Genomic DNA, 20705 nt, shown 5'->3' on the forward strand with positions numbered 1-20705 from the left:
GATTTTTACTTCCACACTGTGGGCATGGCTTATGCAAGACGCCCTGTATTTTCTTTCAACATCTTTCAGTGCCAATTGGGTGCTCTGGGCTCGAGCTTTGTTTTTGCTTCCCCACTGCGTACCCCCCCCATCCGGGCAGTAACCCACTGCGTACCCCCCCCAATCCGGGCAGTAACCCACTGCGTACCCCCCCATCCGGGCAGTAACCCACCCCTGATGATAAGGCCTATATGGGCACGGAATGTTCTGCCACATGTATTACCACCACTAGATGTGTGGCCATCACTGTTACAGCATTTGCAGTTCCGTCTTTATGGACTGCATGTTCTCTTGTGCTATAATTGTCCTTCTGTCTTCAAATGTCTGGCAGCCTTAGTGAATCAACGAGTGTCATGTCAAATGATCTTGTGCCAGGATTTCCCAGGAGTTGGTGTCAATATCCAGGGACTTGAGAGAGGCTTTCAGCGTGTCATTGTATCACTTCCTTTGTCCCCTGTGTGATCGCTTTCCTTCAGACAACTCACCATAGAGGATCTGTTTAGGGATGTGATAGTCTGGCATCCTTGCAACATAGCCTGCCCAGCATGTCTGGGCTTTCATCAGCAGAGTGTAAATTGAGGGCAGGCCTACTCTGGAGGGGACTTCTGTGTCTGGCACCTTGTCCTGCCACTGGATCCTCAGAAGTCTGCAGAGGCAGGTCATGTGGAAATGGTTCAGTTGCCTTGCATGCCTCCTTTTATTCAGTCCAAGTCTCACTGGCATACATCATTTTTTTACACTACATGTAAAAAAAAATCTTTAAAGTACTGGAGAATTATATTTAGTGCATTGAAGAATATTTTGGAAATTAAATTTGAAATAAACCACATTTTTTCTTACTAAATATATAGGAAGCCCTCATTTACCATCCATTTGTTCAGTGAACATTCACTGACACCGCTGAACGTTTATAAATTCCATCCATTCCTCAACTTATCAGCAATTGCAGTATTCCTGAGATCATGTGATTGTGATTCAGGAGTTTGGCAAGTGGCTCATGTTAGATATTTGCCTGGGTGACCTACCCAGACAGGGTAAATGTCAAAAGTTCAGATTTGTTTATTGCATGTTGATTGGTTGCCTTCTTTTGGTGCTTAAAATGTATCTTCGTAAAACTGCCCTGCTGCTGGGCTAGATTGTATAAATAGGAGAACTGTCATTGTATAGAGCTCTCAATACTCCATTGCTTCTTGACTGAATTGACTTCCTTGTCCTGTTAGCGAAATAAACCTTGCTTGATTCAACCTTGCTTTGAGAGTTATTACATTGGCAACGAGGAAACCGACCCTCCGTGTGCTATCATGGCTACTCCATCGGTAGTCCAGCCACCTGAATTCTTTGACCCAGAAAGAATGACCTGGACAGCCTACATAGCGAAGTTTGAAATATTTTTGGAAGCGGCCGGCATGAAAGACGCCGACAGCGGCCACAAGCGTGCCCTTTTCCTCAATTACTGTGGCACACAGATCACAGCTCACTATAATGATTGTAACATCTCATGATCACATGATTGCCAACCAGTCATGGCTCAATCACTTCCTGTATGGTTTACTATACTGTATTCCACATGGGGGTGTGCTCAAAGATCACAGTACTACAACTGACACAGCGTACAGTGCTCATTCAGATCATGTGGTCTGTGATCGAATGTGAAAATAATCTTGGGAAATGGGAAGAGGGAAGAAGAGGTGCTGCTTTGGAAACATGAGATGCACTGGAATGCCCCCAGCTGCACAAAGAGCAGAGAAAGAAACTCAGAAACAATCCTTCCTATGTTATCATGAGGTTAAAAAGGTACTTGCAATATTCCTTTAATGTAGCCTTACAATAAGTAAGTAAAATTAGCTCATCTGATCTGTTTCTTGTCTGATCTACCTGGGAAGGCTCATATGCTTCATGTTGTCCCATATTACATTGTGTTGAATAAGCTACATGGACTTCCAGCTTTCTTACAGGTAGATTAGATTAGATTTATTGGATTCATATGCCGCCCCTCTCCGCAGACTCGGGGCGGCTCACAACAATGGTAAAAACAGTACATAGTGACACATCCAATACCCACCAATCCAATTACAATTTTAAGTTAAGAAATTCATAAAACAACCCCAATATATATAAAAACAAGCACACAATCAATCAAACACCAAAACAACATGGGCAAGGGGGAGATGTTTCAGTTCCCCCATGCCTGACGACAGAGGTGGGTTTTAAGGAGTTTACGAAAGGCAAGGAGGGTGGGGGCAATCCTAATCTCAGGGGGGAGCTGGTTTCAGAGGGTCAGAGCCACCACAGAGAAGGCTCTTCCCCTGGGTCCAGCCAGACGACATTGTTTAGTCGATGGGACCCGAAGAAGGCCGACTCTGTGGGACCTAACCGGTTGCTGGGATTCGTGCGGCAGAAGGTGGTCCCGAAGATATTCTGGTCCGGTGCCATGAAGGGCTTTATAGGTCATAACCAACACTTTGAATTGTGACCGGAAACTGATCGGCAACCAATGCAGACTGCGGAGTGTTGGAGTAATATGGGCATACTTAGAGAAGCCCATAATTGCTCTCGCAGCTGCATTCTGCACGATCTGAAGTTATAATCTAAGGCAGTGATTTCCAACCTTTTTTGAGCCGCGGCACATTTTTTACATTTACAAAACCATGGGGCACATTGGGGGGGGGGGCTAAAAAAAGGTTGGACAAAAAAGTATCTCTCTCTTCCTCCCTTTTGCTCTATTTCTCTCTCCCTCCCTCTTTCTCTCCCTTCCTCTTTTTTATCTCTCTCCATCCCTCTTTCTTTCTTCCTTCTTTCCTCTTTTTTGCTCTCTTTCTCTGTCCCTCCCTACCTCCCTCTATGTCTTTCTCTCTCCCACCTTCCCTCCCTCCCTCTCTCTTTCTTTCTTTCTTTGTCTCTTGCTCTCTCTCTTGCTCTCTCTCTTGCTTGCTTTCTCTCTCATTCTTTCTTTTTCTCTCTCTTGCTTTCTCTCTCTCTCTCTTTCTTTCTCTCTCTCTTTCTTTCTCTCTCTCTTGTTTTCTTTCTCTCTCTGAGCTTCGCAGCACACCTGACCATGTCTCACGGCATACTAGTGTGCCGCGGCACACTGGTTGAAAAACACTGATCTAAGGTATAATTCAAGTTGCTAACTTTTACTGGCCCAAGTTATTTGTGCGGTTTTGCCTCTTACTGATAGGATCTACCCATCCTACCAGATTGGATAGGGTAGCACAGCCAGGTACCTTCCCTGAAATGTTGGTTTATGGGAGGACCTATAAACCTGCCTTGTGGTACTGCCATCCTTGTGGAACTCCTTTGTGGACAATCCAGCATGTTTCCAATATTTAGCCTTACAAAAGGCCATCAAGACTTGGGCTTTTTCCCGACTCACTGAAGTAAAACAATGGTATCTGTTGATGGTAGTTGTGACAGCTGGCTTTTACATTTTTGCTTTGTTTTTGTTTTTATGTTTTTGTTGTGAGCCTTCCAGAATTATGCCTTAAAATCTTTTAAATAAATAGATCCAGCTATATAATTAGTTGGTAGCAGCTACAGTGGTACCTCATCTTATGAACACCTCTTCTAACGAACTTTTCAAGATACGAACCCAGTGTTTAAGATTTTTTTGCCTCTTCTTCCGAACTATTTTCACCTTACGAACCCAAGCAGCTGCTGCTGGGATGAAGGGGTTTCTTTTTTTCCCCTTTTTTGAAGAAAGGGAGGGGCAGCTTGGGGGAAGAAAATTTTTTCAGAGAACAACGTGCTTGCAAAGGAACTGAAAGGGTGTCTTTTTAAGAAAGAAAAGGGAGGAGGGAGGGGCAGCTTGGGGGAGGAAAATTTTTGCAGGGAACAATGTGCTTGCAAAGGCACTGAACGGTGTCTTTTGAAGAAAGAAAAGGGAGGGGCACCCCCCTTGCCTTTCTTCCTTCCCACTCACCCTTTAGCCTAGCCTTGCTTCTTCCACCCGCCCCCTTTAGCTGCTCCTCCCTGCCCTCTGTTTGCCTCCCTTCTAAAGTTTGGGATTTTCCTGAAGGATTTGCACGCATTATTTGCTTTTACATTGATTCCTATGGGAAACATTGTTTCATCTTACGAACTTTTCACCTTACGAACCTCCGCTTGGAACCAATTCAGTTCGTATGATGAGGTACCACTGTATTTGAATATTAAAGTGTCTAATCAAAATCTGGTTTTCCTTCAAAGACTTTGTATCTGTTCATTTCTGACGTTTTGTAATACTTTAAAGGGAAGGTGTTCAGGAATACAAAATTCGTAAAGCATTTTTCCCAATCACGATAATAGAGAGACATCTGACCTTTCTGTTTTTCTCTGCGTATATTTTTGCCAGTGGTAGCAGCTGTTCATGCGGTTTCAGGATCAAAGGTACTACCTTCAAAGGTAGTAGAAATGGATGCAGAAAGTAAAGCCACCCTACCATGCAGTTTTGACAGTACTATTGCAGAGGAAAGAGACTTTGCCTCTTGGACGAGAAAGCCCTTGAATGGTGATTCGGTAAGATATATACATATGCATCTATGGGGAAAGTGTAATGGCTCAATGTTTTAAGGAAACTAAGAATCTTTTTTTGTCCCCCAGTAATAGCAACAGCAGTCAGATGTGTATACCATCTGTCAAATAAATCAAATATCATTTAACAATGCTTTACAGCCCTCTCTAAGTGGTTTACAGAGTCAATGTATTGCTCCCACCAATCTGGATCACCCTTTTACTGACCTCGGAAAGATGGAAGGATGAGTCAATCTTGAGCAGGTGAGGCTTGAACTGCCAATCTGCTAGCAGTCAGCAGAATGAGCCTGCAATACTGCAATACTGCATTCTAACCCCTGCGCCACCACGATAACTATAGCAAATTCCTATAGACGGAAATGTATTTTAGATAACCTGAAACATAGAATCTTACAAGGCAAAGCCTATTCTCAGTTTATGCTCAGAAACAATTGGAGATCAATATAGTTTATTCAGGTCTGAAGATTTACCATATTAAAGTGCATGCTAGTCTGGCAACTAATAATAATAATAATAATAATAATAATAATAATAATAATAATAATAATAATAATAGTAATTTATTAGACTTGTATGCCGCCCCTCTCCAAAGACTCGGGGCGGCTCACAACAGCAACTACTTCTTTTCAATAGCTGACAAATCTGTTCCAGTTTCGTTCCATTTGGAATACATGATAATTAACTGAAATTAGTGACCAGTAGGCATGATTCTATGATCCCTGAAAAGTACTCATCTGGAGTAAGAAGCTATGGCTTTCCCAGTAGTAATGTATAGCTCTGGCAGTTGGACCATAAGGAAAGATGAGTGCTGAAGAATTGATGCTTTCAAATTGTGGTGTTGGAGAAGATTCTTGACAATCCCTTGTACTGCAAGGAGATCAAATTTTTAAATCCAAAAGGAACACAACCTTGACTGTTCTTTGGAAGGACAGATTTTGAAGCTGAAGCTCAAATGTTTTGGCCATCCAATGAGAAGAGAGAACTCATTGTAAAAGACCTCAACGTTGGGAAAAGTTGAAGGCAAAAGGGTATGTATGGCAAAGGATGAGATGGTTAGCTAATGTCACATTTCAAGCATAAATTTGAAATAGCTTTATACATTCCAGACAATTTCTCCAGTGACAAGTACTAACAATATATAATTTTATAAAATTTTTATTTAAGTTTGGAATATAATGTAAATGCCAAATCTTTCAATTAAATATGTTCTCAATGTTCCATTTGTATATTGTAACCATTTTAGGCAATCTTATCTATTCTTTACTTGCTCTTTCTTCTACTATAAATTTTTAAAAACGTTTATACATTTTAGAAATTATACATCATAATTTTTCTATAATTTTATTTCAAACTCAGTTTTATTTTTTTTAAAAACTATATTTTAAAAAAAATATTTCAAAGGTTTCCAAGCATTGGAATGTTCTTCTGTTATCATAGCTCTTTTTGATTTTATTTTATATTTGCTTTGATAGAATTCTATCTAAGTATCACACTAAGTTAACTACCTATGTTTTTATCATTTCTTGTACATAAAATATTTCTTGTGCTAAAAACCACCAAAGTGTTTCGGACATAAACTAGATTTGTATTTATTTCATATTCTCAGAATAATTCATAATGACTTTTAAAACCCACATTAACCAGAGCTTTATCATACCACAAATATCTATGTCACCCAAATTCCAAATCATATTCTCCCAACTCCCAATTGATTTATGCATCTCATCAATTCATCCATACTAATCAACAAACAGAAAAATTATAATTTCATATGGGTAAAACCAAACCTCTTTTTTCTTTTGCATCTTCTAATACCTTATATTTAACTCATACTCTTTGCCCCCTTCATAGATAATCCTTCTGCCATTGTGGTACTTATTTAAAATAAGTATTGTCTGTAATTAACCCCCCCCTCCCATTGAGATAGAACATTCATTTAAATCATGGAAATTCTCTTCAACATTGACAGCTATACTTTTTTTCATTTTAACAAATATTTTTTAACTTCATTCCATGTCTTAACATAATTATTTTGTAATAATATATAATTCATAATTATTTAATCTTCTTCTCACTCTTAAAAGCCATTGTGTTAATCAATTATGTCTGAACTTATATTTTCATATTTTGATTAACACCTTCACCTTCTGTTTATTAATCTTTAAAATTGCTGATGCACTAAATTCTTTTTTAATAGTGTTTATTAATTATTTACACTAAAAAGAAGACAAGACAAATATAATACAGAAAAAAAAAGAAAGCAGAAGAAAGAGAGGAAAAAAAAAAGGCAAAACAAACATATATTTGCCAACCTGCAAGTTGGCCTTGTTTTTACACCTTTCACTATTGTTTTCTATATTCATCTATTCTCATGAGTCTTGGCTGTATATATTTCACACTATTTTATAGTAAAGGAATAATAAAGAGTAACAAGATTGTTAGTAAATAACATATTTGACTGTAATGTAATTATTTAAAGTTTTAAGTATTTTTTTTGGTCAACCCAGTTATACCATCTTTTCCACGTCTGGTAGAATTCTATATTGTCTTCTTGTAGAATTTCCATTGTCAATTTATCCATTTCAGCAATATCATAGATTTATTTATTATATTTAAGGTTGATGGAATATTACTTACTTTCCAGTTTTGCGCAAATGTGATTCTAGCGGCAGTAATTATGTGTATTATTAGATATCTGTCCTCCTTTGCTATTTTTTGTCTGATAATTCGGAGCATATATAGCTCTGGTTTTAATGGAATTTGTAAGTTTGTTATTTGCTATAAAAGACTTTTAATTTTAGTCCAAATTTTTTTGGCCTTTGGGCAAGTCCACCATGTGTGGTAAAAAGTTCCAATTTTCTTTTGGCACTTCCAGCATTTTGGTGATGTATTTGGAAACATTTTAGAGTGTTGGGCAGGTGGCAAATGCCACCTGTAGAACATTTTATAGATATTCCCTTTATATGTAGAAGATGTTGTCAATTAATAGTTAATAGTCCATATTTTCCCCACTCATCAATATTAATAGTGTAGCCGAAATTTTGTGCCCATGCTATTATGGGTCCTTTAACCTGATCTTCCATCATTTCTACATTAACAGATTGTTTATACAATTTTGAAACAAATTTTTCTTCTTTTATTTTATCCATTAATAATTCAGTTCCCCTTTAAGGATTTTTTAGAACCAACACCAAATTATCTGGAAAAACTCTTAGCTTATCTTTTAAAAAAATGTTTATACCCATAGCCTCTCATCTTGCTTTATGTCCCTATTCAACATTTCAATAACCAAAATAAGAGCAGGGAAAATGGGCTTTCTTGCCTTAACAATTCTTAAGTTAAGTTAACAATTCTTTCTTAACAATTACTTGTGGTTTCTGTGAAGTATAATTTGATTTTACTTTTGAATTTATTTGGATATCATAATCATTACTTTAAAAAAAAAAATAAGTTGAGAGGGCAAAAGGCTTAGTGGATAGCAAGAGAAGTGCCTACTGGGTTTGCTTATGCAAGAGAGTTGTACTCTCATTGCTACACTAACATACCCTTCTTTCTTATATAGGAAGAAATTGCTTTGAAATATTTCCGTGGTATTGAACACTTTGCATCTGGTTACAAAGGTCGTTTAAATTTCTCTAACAACTTTGAAAAAGGTGATGCTGGAATCACCTTCAATAAATTGGCCGTTCAAGACAATGGAATCTATGAATGCTTAGTCCGAATGATGAATGAATTCCCGTCAAAAAGTGTCATCATAGAACTTATAGTCCGTGGTAAGGCGCTCATCTCTTTGTATTTCTGCCAGTCCAATACAGTGGTACCTCTACCTAAGAACGCCTCTACTTAGGAACTTTTCTAGATAAGAACTGGGTGTTCAAGATTTTTTTTGCCTCTTCTTAAGAACCATTTTCTACTTAAGAACCTGAGCCCAGAAAAATTTCCCAGAAAATTTGAGAGCGGCACGAAAGCCTGGCCAGTTTCCTGCCATTCCCCCTGGGTTTCTCTCCCTGGCGCAGTGTATGGGAGGCAGCCTCACACCAGGTGTATGGTAGGTGCATGCTTCTCCTCGCTGCCTCGGAGTCCCTCTTTTTTTTTTAAGCCTTAAAGTTTTGGATGTTTTTGATTCCCCTCACCTCATCTTCTTCCTTTGGCAGCAACTGTCTTCTTCCTCTTCTTCTTCCTCCTCCTCCTCCTACCCAAATTCCAAGCTTTTATTTCTTTCCTAATGGGTTTGCATGCATCATTTGCTTTTATGTTGATTCCTATGGGGAAAATTGCTTCTACTTAATAATTAATAATAATTTATTAGTCTTGTATGCCGCCCTCTCTGAGAACTCAGGGCGGCTCACAACAGTAAGGAAGAAATGCAATACAAATCTAATGGTTAAAACTATAACTAAAAATCCACTATCTTAAAAAACAATCAGTACTGTACAGTCATAACCACACATAACGCCTGGTGACATAGGTAGGTCTTCAGGGTCTTGCGGAAGGTGAAGAGGGTGGAGGCAGTTCGAATCTCTGGGGGGAGTTGATTCCAGAGGGCCGGGGCTGCTTACAAATTTTTCTACTTAAGAACCTGGTCATGGAATGAATTAAGTTCTTAAGCAGAGGTACCACTGTATTTGGATTCAGTCATATGTACAGTAAACAGGAAGTATTAACTAATAATAATAATTTATTAAATTTGTATGCTGCCCCTCTTTGAGGACTCAGAGAGGCTCACAACAAAAACAATAATACAATGTAATGCAAATCCAATATTAAAAAGAAAACTAAATTAAAAAAACATTTCTACTAAAAAACAATCAATTCTACACAATCACACCACTCTCAGATGCTAAGTCAGAAGGTGGGGGAGAGAGTTAGTCCCCCCACATGCCTGGTGGCATAAGTGGGTCTTCAACATCTTGCGGAAGGCAAGGAGGGTGGGGGCAATTTGAATCTCTGGGGGGAGTTGATTCCAGAGGGACAGGGCCGCCACAGAGAAGGTTCTTCCCCTAGGTCCCACCAGACAACATTGTTTTGTCGATGGGACCCGATGAAGGCCAACTCTGTGGGACCTAATTGGCCGCTGGGATTCATGCGGCAGAAGGCGGTTCCATAGTATTCTGGTCCAATGCCATGTAGGGTTTTATAGGTCATTACCAACACTTTGAATTTTGACCAGAAACTAATCGGCAACCAATGTAAGCTGTGGAGTGTTGATGAGACATGGGCGTACCTATGGAGGCACACGATTGCTTGTGTGGCCACATTCTGCACGATCTGAAGGTTCCAAACACTTTTCAAAGGTAGCCCCATGTAGAGAGCATTGCAGTAGTCGAACCTCGAGGTGATGAGGGCGTGAGTGAATGTGCAGCAGAGACTCCCTGTCCAGTTAGGGCCGCAACTGGTGCACCAGGCGAATCTGGGCAAACACCCTCCTCGCCACAGCTGAAAGATGATGTTCTAATGTTAGCTGTGGATCGAGGAGGATGCCCAAGCTGCGGACCCTCTCTGAGGGGGTTAATAATTCCCCCCCTCCAGGGTGATGGACAGACAGATGGAATTGTCCTTGGGAAGCAAAACCCACAGCCAGTCTGTCTTGTCAGGGTTGAGTTTGAGCCTGTTGGCACCCATCCAGACCCCAACAGCCTCCAGGCACCGGCACATCATTTCCACTGTTTCACCGACTGGGCATTGGTGTACAACTAGGTATCATCAGCGTACTGATGACACTTCCCCCCATGCCCTTGGATGATCTCACCCAGCAGTTTCATGTAGATGTTAAATAGTAGGGGGGAGAGGACCGACCCCTTAGGTACCCCACAAGGGAGAAACCTAGAGAACGACCTCTGACCCCCACTAACACCAACTGCAATCGGCCAGATCGGGCAGAACAGTGCCCCCACTCCCAGCCCCTCTAGCTGTCGCAGAAGGATACCATAGTTGATGGTATCGAAAGCCACTGAGAGGTCAAGAAGCACCAGGAGAAGAGGATAAACCCCTGTCCCGGGCCCGCCAGAGATCATCCATCTTTGCCCACAGTAGTCTGAAATACTTGGTTCTATAATTTAGTGTGGAATACAATGGGAATTATCATCAAACTGGTATTTTCCGCATTATAATATATGCAGAAGTCTGTATGAACAGGCTAAACAGGGAAGATAAATTGCACCTCTCTATTAAAAATATTATTACTAATAAATTAGGGTTAAATAAGGTCCAGGAGGGAAGTGTTTTTAATAGGAAAGTAAACACAAGAACAAGGGGACACAATCTGAAGTTAGTTGGGGGTAAGATCAAAAGCAACATGAGAAAATATTATTTTACTGAAAGAGTAGTAGATCCTTGGAACAAACTTCCAGCAGACGTGGTAGATAAATCCATAGTAACTGAATTTAAACATGCCTGGGATAAACATATATCCATCCTAAGATAAAATACAGAAAATAGTATAAGGGCAGACTAGATGGACCATGGGGTCTTTTTCTGCCGTCAGACTTCTAAATGAATTTGAAAACTAGAATTATTGGTAGGCTTAAAATTAAAAAACTAGAGGATGGGATGAGTGTGTGCGTATGTGTGCGTGCGTGTGTGTGATGATACTTCTCTCCTTATGTTACTAAACCTGATCATTGTTATTGTTTTTGTCTTATCTCTTTATCCAGTAAAACCATCCATTCCAGTGTGCGATACTATTGTGAAGCCACAATTTGGTCAAAATATTAACCTTACTTGCCATTCTGTCGAAGGAATCCCAGAACCTAAATATTCCTGGCAAAGTTATGATGCAAAGGATCAAAGCCGACCACTTCCAGGAATAGCTGAAGGAGGTATACTTTGACTTTACTTTTTTTTTTTTAAAAAAAAACACCCTTTTATTTTGTATGTTTATATTCATCTTGAGAATGGTCATTTGAATTCCTTAAAAATAATTTTCTATAATGAGGAAAAAAGTATGACATAGTATGTTTTTTGAGTCTGTTCCAGCTTTTGCAAGCACCTAGAAGTTAGAACACTTTTTTTCTCAGCCTAAGAAACTTTTAAAATGTGAATGGTTAATCAGTGGTTTGCTATATGTTTGACTTTAGCATCCATCATTTTGATACAGCTACTTGAGTCTGCAGGGCCAATTTCATTCCTCATAATTTTGGAGCTTTGGGAAATGGATGGTAGTTTTAAAGGAATTTTACAGATGATAATTTCTAAATATTAATGATAGGAATTTTCTTACCTAGGACCAGCTTTGTTTGAACTCCATTTCTGCAAGTTATAAAAATAGGTCAAAATGCTATGGCTGCATGATGAGAAAGAGAAGCCTTGCTCAAAGAATACCCTTCTTTTAATTACTGAAGGCTGAACGGGTCCAAATAGCTTTCCATCTATTCTGAGCATTTCTATGGTGCCTTTATTTATCCTGAAATTCTCCATTCTCTATTTCCTTTTAGCAATAGTATGATATAATGATGCAGAAATGAGAATCTCAGATTTCAGCTATAAGCTCTCATTTCTTTCCAATGGGAGGTTGTCCCATACTCACAATCGTTCTATTCCCCATAATGGTTTAGAATAATGGCTTGGTTCTTATTCCATGGCAATTAAAACAAGTACTTTAATGTCTGATCCTTGCTTTTTCAAAACCTTGATAAAGGGTCAATGACCAACCATCATGTGTTAAGTTATTAAACATGAAACTATTCTCTTAGTATTCACTAATTGCCAGGAAATAAGAAAATGCATGATTAAAATCTCATTTCTACTCTGAAGTAGAAACATAGAAGACTGACGGCAGAAAAAGACCTCATGATCCATCTAGTCTGTCCTTATACTATTTTCTGTATTTTATCTTAGGATGGATATATGTTTATCCCAGGCATGTTTAAATTCAGTTACTGTGGATTTATCAACCACGTCTGCTGGAAGTTTGTTCCAAGGATCTACTACTCTTTCAGTAAAATAATATTTTCTCATGTTGCTTCTGATCTTCCCCCCAACTAACTTCAGATTGTGTCCCCTTGTTCTTGTGTTCACTTTCCTATTAAAAACACTTCCCTCCTGGATAACCCTTTAACTTATTTAAATGTTTTGATCATGTCTCCCCTTTTCCTTCTGTCCTCCAGACTATACAGATTGAGTTATTTAAGTCTTTCCTGATACGTTTTATGCTTAAGACCTTCCACCATTCTTGTAGGCCGTCTTTGGACCCATTCAATTTTGTCAATATATTTTTGTAGATGAGGTCTCCAGAACTGAACACAGTATTTCAAATGTGGTCTCACCAACACTCTATATAGCGGGATCATAATCTCCCTCTTCCTGCTTGTTATACCTCTAGCTATGCAGCCAAGCATCCTACTTGCTTTCCCTACCATAATATTCATTTACATGAGTGGTATCATCAATAAACACTGTTGGAATATAATTTTGAAGTCAAAATGTGTGAGCCTGGCTACTTGGGTAGAATAACTTTGCAGATGCTGACATTATTGTCCAATGAGGCAACGTGTAATTCAAAAAATGCTTTTGTGCAGGAAATCACAAGCATTTAAATGTAGTTGCATTTTATATATTAAAGGTGTATTTTACATCCATTTTGAATGTGAGTCCCAAGGTTCTAATTGGAAGGAATGAAACCATGTCAGTTTCCAGCAGTTTGTGATTTTGTGGTAATTTCTCTCTATCAAATATCTTGTTAATTTGATACTCTCACAGCTAGACTCAGAATAAGACCATCTCACTAAGGAAATAGTATTTATTTTCCTTGAACCCTATGTTATCATATTTCTTCAACTGCACACTCGGAGAGAGCTGTCAGCCATATTATTAGGCCAAATGAGTTGCCAAACTACTAGGCTCATGTGGCACATTCTGAGAAGCAGCAACCTTGTATAGTTTCCCATAACATGCCACACGATCCTAACAATGACACTTACTTTACTGTATGATATTTACGAGGGTTAATTGGAAAGTAAGGTTACAAGGCCCGTAGCTTTCGCTGGGAATGTTCGCGGGGGAAGTTGGTATTACTATCGTGTAGCGGGAAGCCAGTAGAGCCGGGGTGGCACAGCAGGTAGAGTGCTGTACTGCAGGTCACTGAAGCTGACTTGTAGATCTGAAGGTTCAAATCTCATCACCGGCTCAAGGTTGACTCAGCCTTCCATCCTTCTGAGGTGGGTAAAATGAGGACCCGGATTGTGGGGACAATAGCCTACCTCTGTTAAAAAAAAGTGCTATTGCTAACATGTTGTAAGCCGCCCTGAGTCTAAGGAGAAGGGCGGCATAAAAATTGAATAAGTAAGTAAGTAAGTCAGTAAATCAGTAAATCAATAAATCAATAAGTAAATAATTTTTTGTATTGGTGCAGAAATGTGATATAAAAATAATAAACTTTGCATGCACAGTCCACATAGTCACCTTTTTGTGCTATGGTAAACTGAAAGATATTAATCCAATAAATTGAATTTCAGATTAATTTTAAAATTAAACATATTTTGTCCTAATCGGCATGGCCTAGTTGACATTTGCCCTGAAGGGGTATGAAATATCATTCTATTCTAGTGAAGTATAAATTATGATTATCATTTTTTCAAACGTTCTTCCATTACAATATCTCTCTCCCTCCCTTTCTCTCTCTCTCTCTCCCCCCATCAGGATGAGCAGTGCCAGTGGTCAGTAGACCATTGACTGGCGTTGTGGTGAAGGTTAGAGATGAGCGTCCTCGTTCCATTTCAAGTGGAAATGCATGCTATAATACGATATCTGAATACTAAAGGCATGAACACATCTGTGATGGGTGCCCAAGATTTGTGCAGGATGGGTACCCAAGATTTTTCTTGCTGATTGCTGAGTTTTGAATTTGTTGGCTGAAGGAAATGGGTGTGGCACCACTGGATTGATTGATGTTTGCTCTCTGGAGTACGGTGATAAGCCCAAGTTTCATCTCCTGTCACTATACAGTTGAGAAAAGCCTCGCCTTCAGTCTTGAAATGGTCAAGAAATTCTTGGGTGGCATGGATTCGGTCAATTTTGTGCACTTCAGTAAGCATTTTGGTCACCCATCGCAGCAGCGTTCATGCCCTTAGCATTCAAGTAACGTATTTCAATGCTCACTTCACACTTGAAGGGAAATGGAATGAGGACGCTCATCTCTAATCCTCACTACAATGCCATCGATGATCTACTGACCATCATTACACATGATGGTAATACCAACTTCCCCCACAAACATTGCCCGCAAGAGCTATGTGCCTTGTAACCTTACTTTCCGGATAACCCTCGTAGTATGACATAATACTTGGCTTACTATGGCTGGAAAGTGCTACCCCATTGTACGATATTCTGTAAACTGAAATGTACTGATAAGATGACATAAAAGAGAATAGCATCTTGTTAAACTCACCAGGCTTTACACAAAATCTGACACTAACACTGTAATGAAAAAAAAAGGCAAAATAGCTTTTATCCTGGGACATATCAACTAGTAAAGTCTTAATTAGACTTAACTGAATTGGAAAGAAAATATACTTGCTATACACCAAATGGTCCTATAGATGGTAGCACCAGATCAAGACATCTTCCCTAAATATTAATAAATTGCCTGTAAAGTATGGCTTCTCTCTTTTTCTTTTATTCTCATTTTTCTTATAAACAGTATAAGAGAAGTATTATCTGTAAATTTATAATACAGAACAAGAATAAAGATTAAGACTAATATTTCTGCCTTTTTCTCTAGTTAAATGTTATGATTCATGTGACTGAAATAGAGACTACAGTATATACTATTTAGATTGTATAAATGTACAGTGTAGATTATCTAAATATAAATGGTCACATAAAAGCACTAAAATTGAGCAAGCAACAACTTCAAATTGTTTGGTCAATGTGCTTTATATACAAATTATTTTGTTTATTGTAGTCTTTGTGTCCATTTGTAGAAGTTCCATGTGCAATATATAATAAATTAAAACATATTATAAAATATTTTAAAGCAATGTAAAAATCCTATAATATAAAAAACATGAAGAATAGAAGAAGAGATATAGGAATAGAAGAAAGGTATAGGAGATATATGAGAGCAATAGGACAGGGGACGGAAGGCACTCTAGTGCACTTGTACTCGCCCCTTACTGACCTCTTAGGAATCTGGATAGGTCAACCGTAGATAATCTAAGGGTAAAGTGTTGGGGGTTTGGGGATGACACTATGGAGTCCGGTAATGATTTCCACGCTTCGACAACTCGGTTATTGAAGTCATATTTTTTACAGTCAAGTTTAGAGCGGTTAATATTAAGTTTAAATCTGTTGTGTGCTCTTGTGTTGTTGTGGTTGAACCTGAAGTAGTCGCCGACAGGCAGGACATTGCAGCATATGATCTTGTGTCCTCTGTCATCAGTATGCTGTGAATTTGTAACATTGATACCCACAAAGAATGAAATTTTTTAGAAAGCTGAAGAATACTTTCCAAATGATAAGATCATCATTGTCTAACCTGCATGCATCATTGATAGTCCAATAACTCTCAGGCAGAAGGCTGCGCTGGTGTATTAGCTGTGAAGATTATTAATGAATGCAGCATGTTAGTCACATGCACTATACCAAGTTTGTTTACAATCTGTTTCACAGAAAATGCTAAGATTTGTACAAATTTCACTAAAACCTCTCATCTATATTTTATATCTGCAACTGTTAAAAATATTCTACTTCTAGATTTGTGAATATATAATTCCTTATCTGAAAATAAATCATAAGAACAAGAAGCGAACTTATATATTTGGAAATTTAAAGCAAAACTCATGTACAGTTTTGACCCGCAGTTGCCACTTATTACAGTTAGTAAATAGATAGCTGAGTTCTAATTATTATTATATTCTTTTACATAGTACATCCTTTAATACTTGGGCGTCCTCCTCGATCCACAGCTCACATTAGAGAAACATCTTTCAGTTGTGGTGAAGGGGGCGTTTGCCCAGATTCGCCTGGTGCACCAGTTGCGGCCCTATTTGGACCGGGAGTCACTGCTCACAGTCCCTCATGCCCTCATCATCTCGAGGCTCGACTACTGTAATGCTCTCTACATGGGGCTACCTTTGAAAAGTGTTCAGAAACTTCAGATCGTGCAGAATGCAGCTGCGAGAGCTATCATGGGCTTTCCTAAATACGCCCATGTCACACCAACACTCCTCAGTCTGCATTGGTTGCCGATCAGTTTCCAGTCACAATTCAAAGTGTTGGTTATGCTCTATAAAGCCCTTCATGGCACCGGACCAGAATATCTCCGGGACCGCCTTCTGCCGCACGAAGCCCAGCGAACAGTTAGGTCCCACAGAGTTGGCCTTCTCCGGGTCCCGTCAACTAAACAATGTCATTTGGCGGGACCCAGGGGAAGAGCCGTCTCTGTGGCGGTCCTGACCCTTTGGAACCAACTCCCCCCAGATATCAGAGTTGCCCCCACCCTCCTTGCCTTTCGTAAGCTCCTTAAAACCCACCTCTGTCATCAGGCATGGGGGAATTGAGACTTTCCCTTCCCCTAGGCTTATAGAATTTATGCATGGTATGTTAGTATGTATGATTGGTTTCTAAATTGGGGTTTTAAATTAACTTAAATATTACATTTGTTTACATTGTATTATTATTGCTGTGAGCCGCCCCGAGTCTGCGAAGAGGGGCAGCATACAAATCTGATTAATAAATAAATAAATAAAAATACATTATTTGATATAACATGCAAACCGATATACTTTGGTTTATCAACCAGAATGGCTGTGCTTGCACAGTGTACATTATATTCAGTTAAAAGCAAACGAACCATGTCATGAGTCTTTCCCATTGTGCTGAGTTAAAGTACTGTGCCCACAAATCTTTAACTGGAGAGAAAATTATACTGGTATGAAATCTGTTTTCCTTTTCTATACTACCTCTCTTGACAGTGTTCCCACTAACTGTCAATCATCTGACTTCTCTCAAAGGTAATTGGTGAAAAAATCTGACAGATTTTATATCCCTTTAGGCTGCCCTTGGATCGTGCTCAAATAAAGTGTGTCTGTGTATGAGGGGAATATTACTTTAAGAGTGATAGAAGCAAAGATGACTTAAACCCGTCTTTTTTTCCTGGAAAAAAGATGGAGATGTCATTGAGAATCAGCAGAAAAAGATGTTGCCAAGGCATAGTTATGTGTAGGTGGAAAAGGAGAAGGAACAATACACTATGTGTTAACCTAGCCCCTGGTTGATTATAGATAGATAGATAGATAGATAGATAGATAGATAGATAGATAGATAGATAGATAGATAGATAGATAGATAGATAGATTTTTTATTGGCCAAGTGTGATTGGACACACAAGGAATTTGTCTTGGTGCATATGCTCTCAGCGTACATAAAATAAAATGTACATTTGTCAAGAATCATGTGGTACAACACTTAATGATTGTCATAGGGGTCAAATAAGCAATGAAAAAGCCATATTAATAAAAATCTTAGGATATAAGCAACAAGTTACAGTCATACAGTCAACATGAGAGGAAATGGGTGATAGGAATGATGAGAAAAACTAGTAGAATAGAAGTGCAGATTTAGTAGAAATTCTGACAGTGTTGAGGGAATTATTTGTTTAGTAGAGTGATGGTTTTCAGAAAAAAACTGTTCTTGTGTCTAGTTGTCTTGGTTTGCAGTGCTCTGTAGCAACGTTTTGAGGGTAGGAATTGAAACAATTTGTGTCCAGGATGTGAGGGGTCAGTAAATATTTTCCCCGCCCTCTTTTTGACTCGTGCAGTATACAGGTCCTCAATGGAAGGCAGGTTGGCAGCATTTTTTTTTTCTGCAGTTCTGATTATCCTCTGAAGTCTGTGTCGTACTTTCTCTTTGCTTAACCTATCTTGCCAGGATAATTGAAAATAGAACTGGGATGAAAATATGTTATATGACTTCTTGACTTATTAATTAATTAATTAATTAATTATCGTCATTGTATGTATATACACAATATACCAATGCAATGAAATTCAGACAACAGCCAAAGACCACACATAACAATTTCAAAAATACGCCCCCCACCCGCCACAAATTCCCCACCCTGAATCACCCAAACATCCACACAACAGACCAAGTAATGCTGTCCAACAACTCACTGATTGTGACCCTGTAGTAGTTCATTGTTAAGTGCAATTATAGGTCTGGGGTAAAAACTATTCAGAAAACGTGTGGTCAGAGTTTTCTTAGATAGCCAGTGTACTAAAAAGATTTTTAAAAGATTGCAAATCAGTCCAACAAACATAGCAACTGCACTACAATACTGTGATTCCTTGTATCATGCTTTATTGGGTTATACATCTGCTATGAGAACACCATACTAAATGGGTTTTATATATGGTAGAGTAAGAAATAGTTGGGAAAAAAATATTTTTCTACTTGAACTCGCTATGTGATTGTTTTTCTTTTTTTCTACCAGGACTGCTAATGCTGAAAAATGTTTCTACAGACACCTCCGGATACTATATCTGCATTTCCAAAAACAGTGTTGGAGAGTCCAAATGCAATATCACGGTTATTGCTCGACCTCGTAAGTGTTTGGTAGACTTAAGTAGAAGTGATAGAATAAGTTCATCAGTTTTTAGACCAGGCAGAGTAGTTCACAATGAAATTATATGTTTCACTGGCAGATGCCCTCTAGTGTTGTGCTACAGTTAAGCATTGAATGTTGTGGTTCACTTTCATAGGCTTCACATTATCGGAAAAATCCTTCATTTATGTTTTGTCCACAGCAGAACTCCTTTCTTGCCCCTAAAATTATATTTGCAATATTTATTTTGTTATGTAGATCAGTGTTTCCCAACCTTGGCAACTTAAAGATATCTGGACTTCAACTCCCAGAATTCCCCAGCCAGCATTTGCTGGCTGGGGAATTCTGGGAGTTGAAGTCCAAATATCTTCAAGTTGCCAAGGTTGGGAAACATTGATGTAGATGATCCAATTATACAATTCAATACCACGAGACTTCCCCTAATTTAACCCCCCCTCCCCCCCCCCCCGATTTAACTGCTTTTTTTTGTTTTTGTTTCAGCCTATACTTCTTCTGGAATAGTAATCTATAAGTATTTTTAAAAAGGATTTTAATTCATAACATTTTTCAAATTGTTGTGGTTTTTTTTTTCTTTAATTAGTGGTGTTTTATCATTATATGGGGGAAAAAGGGAGCTATTTTATTGTTTACTTCTACATTTCACTAAACTAAATATCTGCGCACTAGCTCCACAATTAAGGGCATGTGTCAAAACATTTAGTAACTTTCTGACGAAGGTATTGTCAGATGAAAAGTTCAGATGCATTTTGCTTGTGTAACCTATTTTGTTCCATCTACCAAAATACTAATGAGCAAACAAAAAGATCTAGATTCTTTTCAAGTAACTTGTTTATTAAGGGCACTTATAGCAGTCTCTCATCCTCTATTATAAATAATGACAGCGATTTCTGGCCACTATGATACTGGAAGTATATTGAAAACAGTCACCTTTTTAAATGAGGAAATAAAGGAACATTTCAATCATGCCCATATTCTTCCCATACAGCACAGTCCTTAACTTTACTTCACCCATTTAAATATTTCTGACCTAGTCTGTTGTTGTTGTTATTATTATTATTTATTAGATTTGTATGCCGCCCCTCTCCAAAGACTCGGGGCAGCTAACAACCATATAAAAAGACAATGTAAACAAATCTAATATTAAAAACAATCTAAAAAACCCCCAATATAAAAAACCACTCATACATACAAGCATACCATGTATAAATTCTATAAGCCTAGGGGGAAGAGAATTTTCAATTCCCCCATGCCTGACGACAGAGGTGGGTTTTAAGGAGCTTGAGAAAGGCAAGGAGGGTGGGGGCAACTCTGATATCTGGGGAGAGCTGGTTCCAGAGGGTCGGGGCCGCTACAGAGAAGGCTTTTCTCCTGGGTCCTGCCAAACAACATTGCTTAGTCGACGGGATCCGGAGAAGGCCAACTCTGTGGGACCTAACCGGTCGCTGGGATTCATGCGGCAGACGGCGGTCCCGGAGATATTCTGGTCCGATGCCATGAAAGGCTTTATAGGTCATAACCAACACTTTGAATTGTGATCGGAAATTGATCGGCAACCAATGTTATTAATTAAATGACTCTCTGTGTTTAAAAGTAA

The 20705-nt window shown here is 38.7% G+C and overlaps 1 protein-coding gene across 1 annotated transcript in view; it reads left to right on the forward strand.

Annotated features, from left to right (window-relative positions):
* Positions 1-20705, forward strand: part of GPA33 (glycoprotein A33) — a 45738-nt gene that overhangs the window by 15482 nt on the left and 9551 nt on the right. Inside the window, exons 2-5 of the mRNA XM_070750190.1 lie at positions 4370-4533; positions 8111-8321; positions 11202-11366; positions 18980-19090. Coding sequence (XP_070606291.1) covers positions 4370-4533; positions 8111-8321; positions 11202-11366; positions 18980-19090 — 651 coding nt within the window. The remainder of the gene's footprint in view (positions 1-4369; positions 4534-8110; positions 8322-11201; positions 11367-18979; positions 19091-20705) is intronic.

The sequence above is a fragment of the Erythrolamprus reginae genome, chromosome 4 (assembly GCF_031021105.1).
Source record: "Erythrolamprus reginae isolate rEryReg1 chromosome 4, rEryReg1.hap1, whole genome shotgun sequence".
Classification (NCBI taxonomy): domain Eukaryota; kingdom Metazoa; phylum Chordata; class Lepidosauria; order Squamata; family Dipsadidae; genus Erythrolamprus; species Erythrolamprus reginae.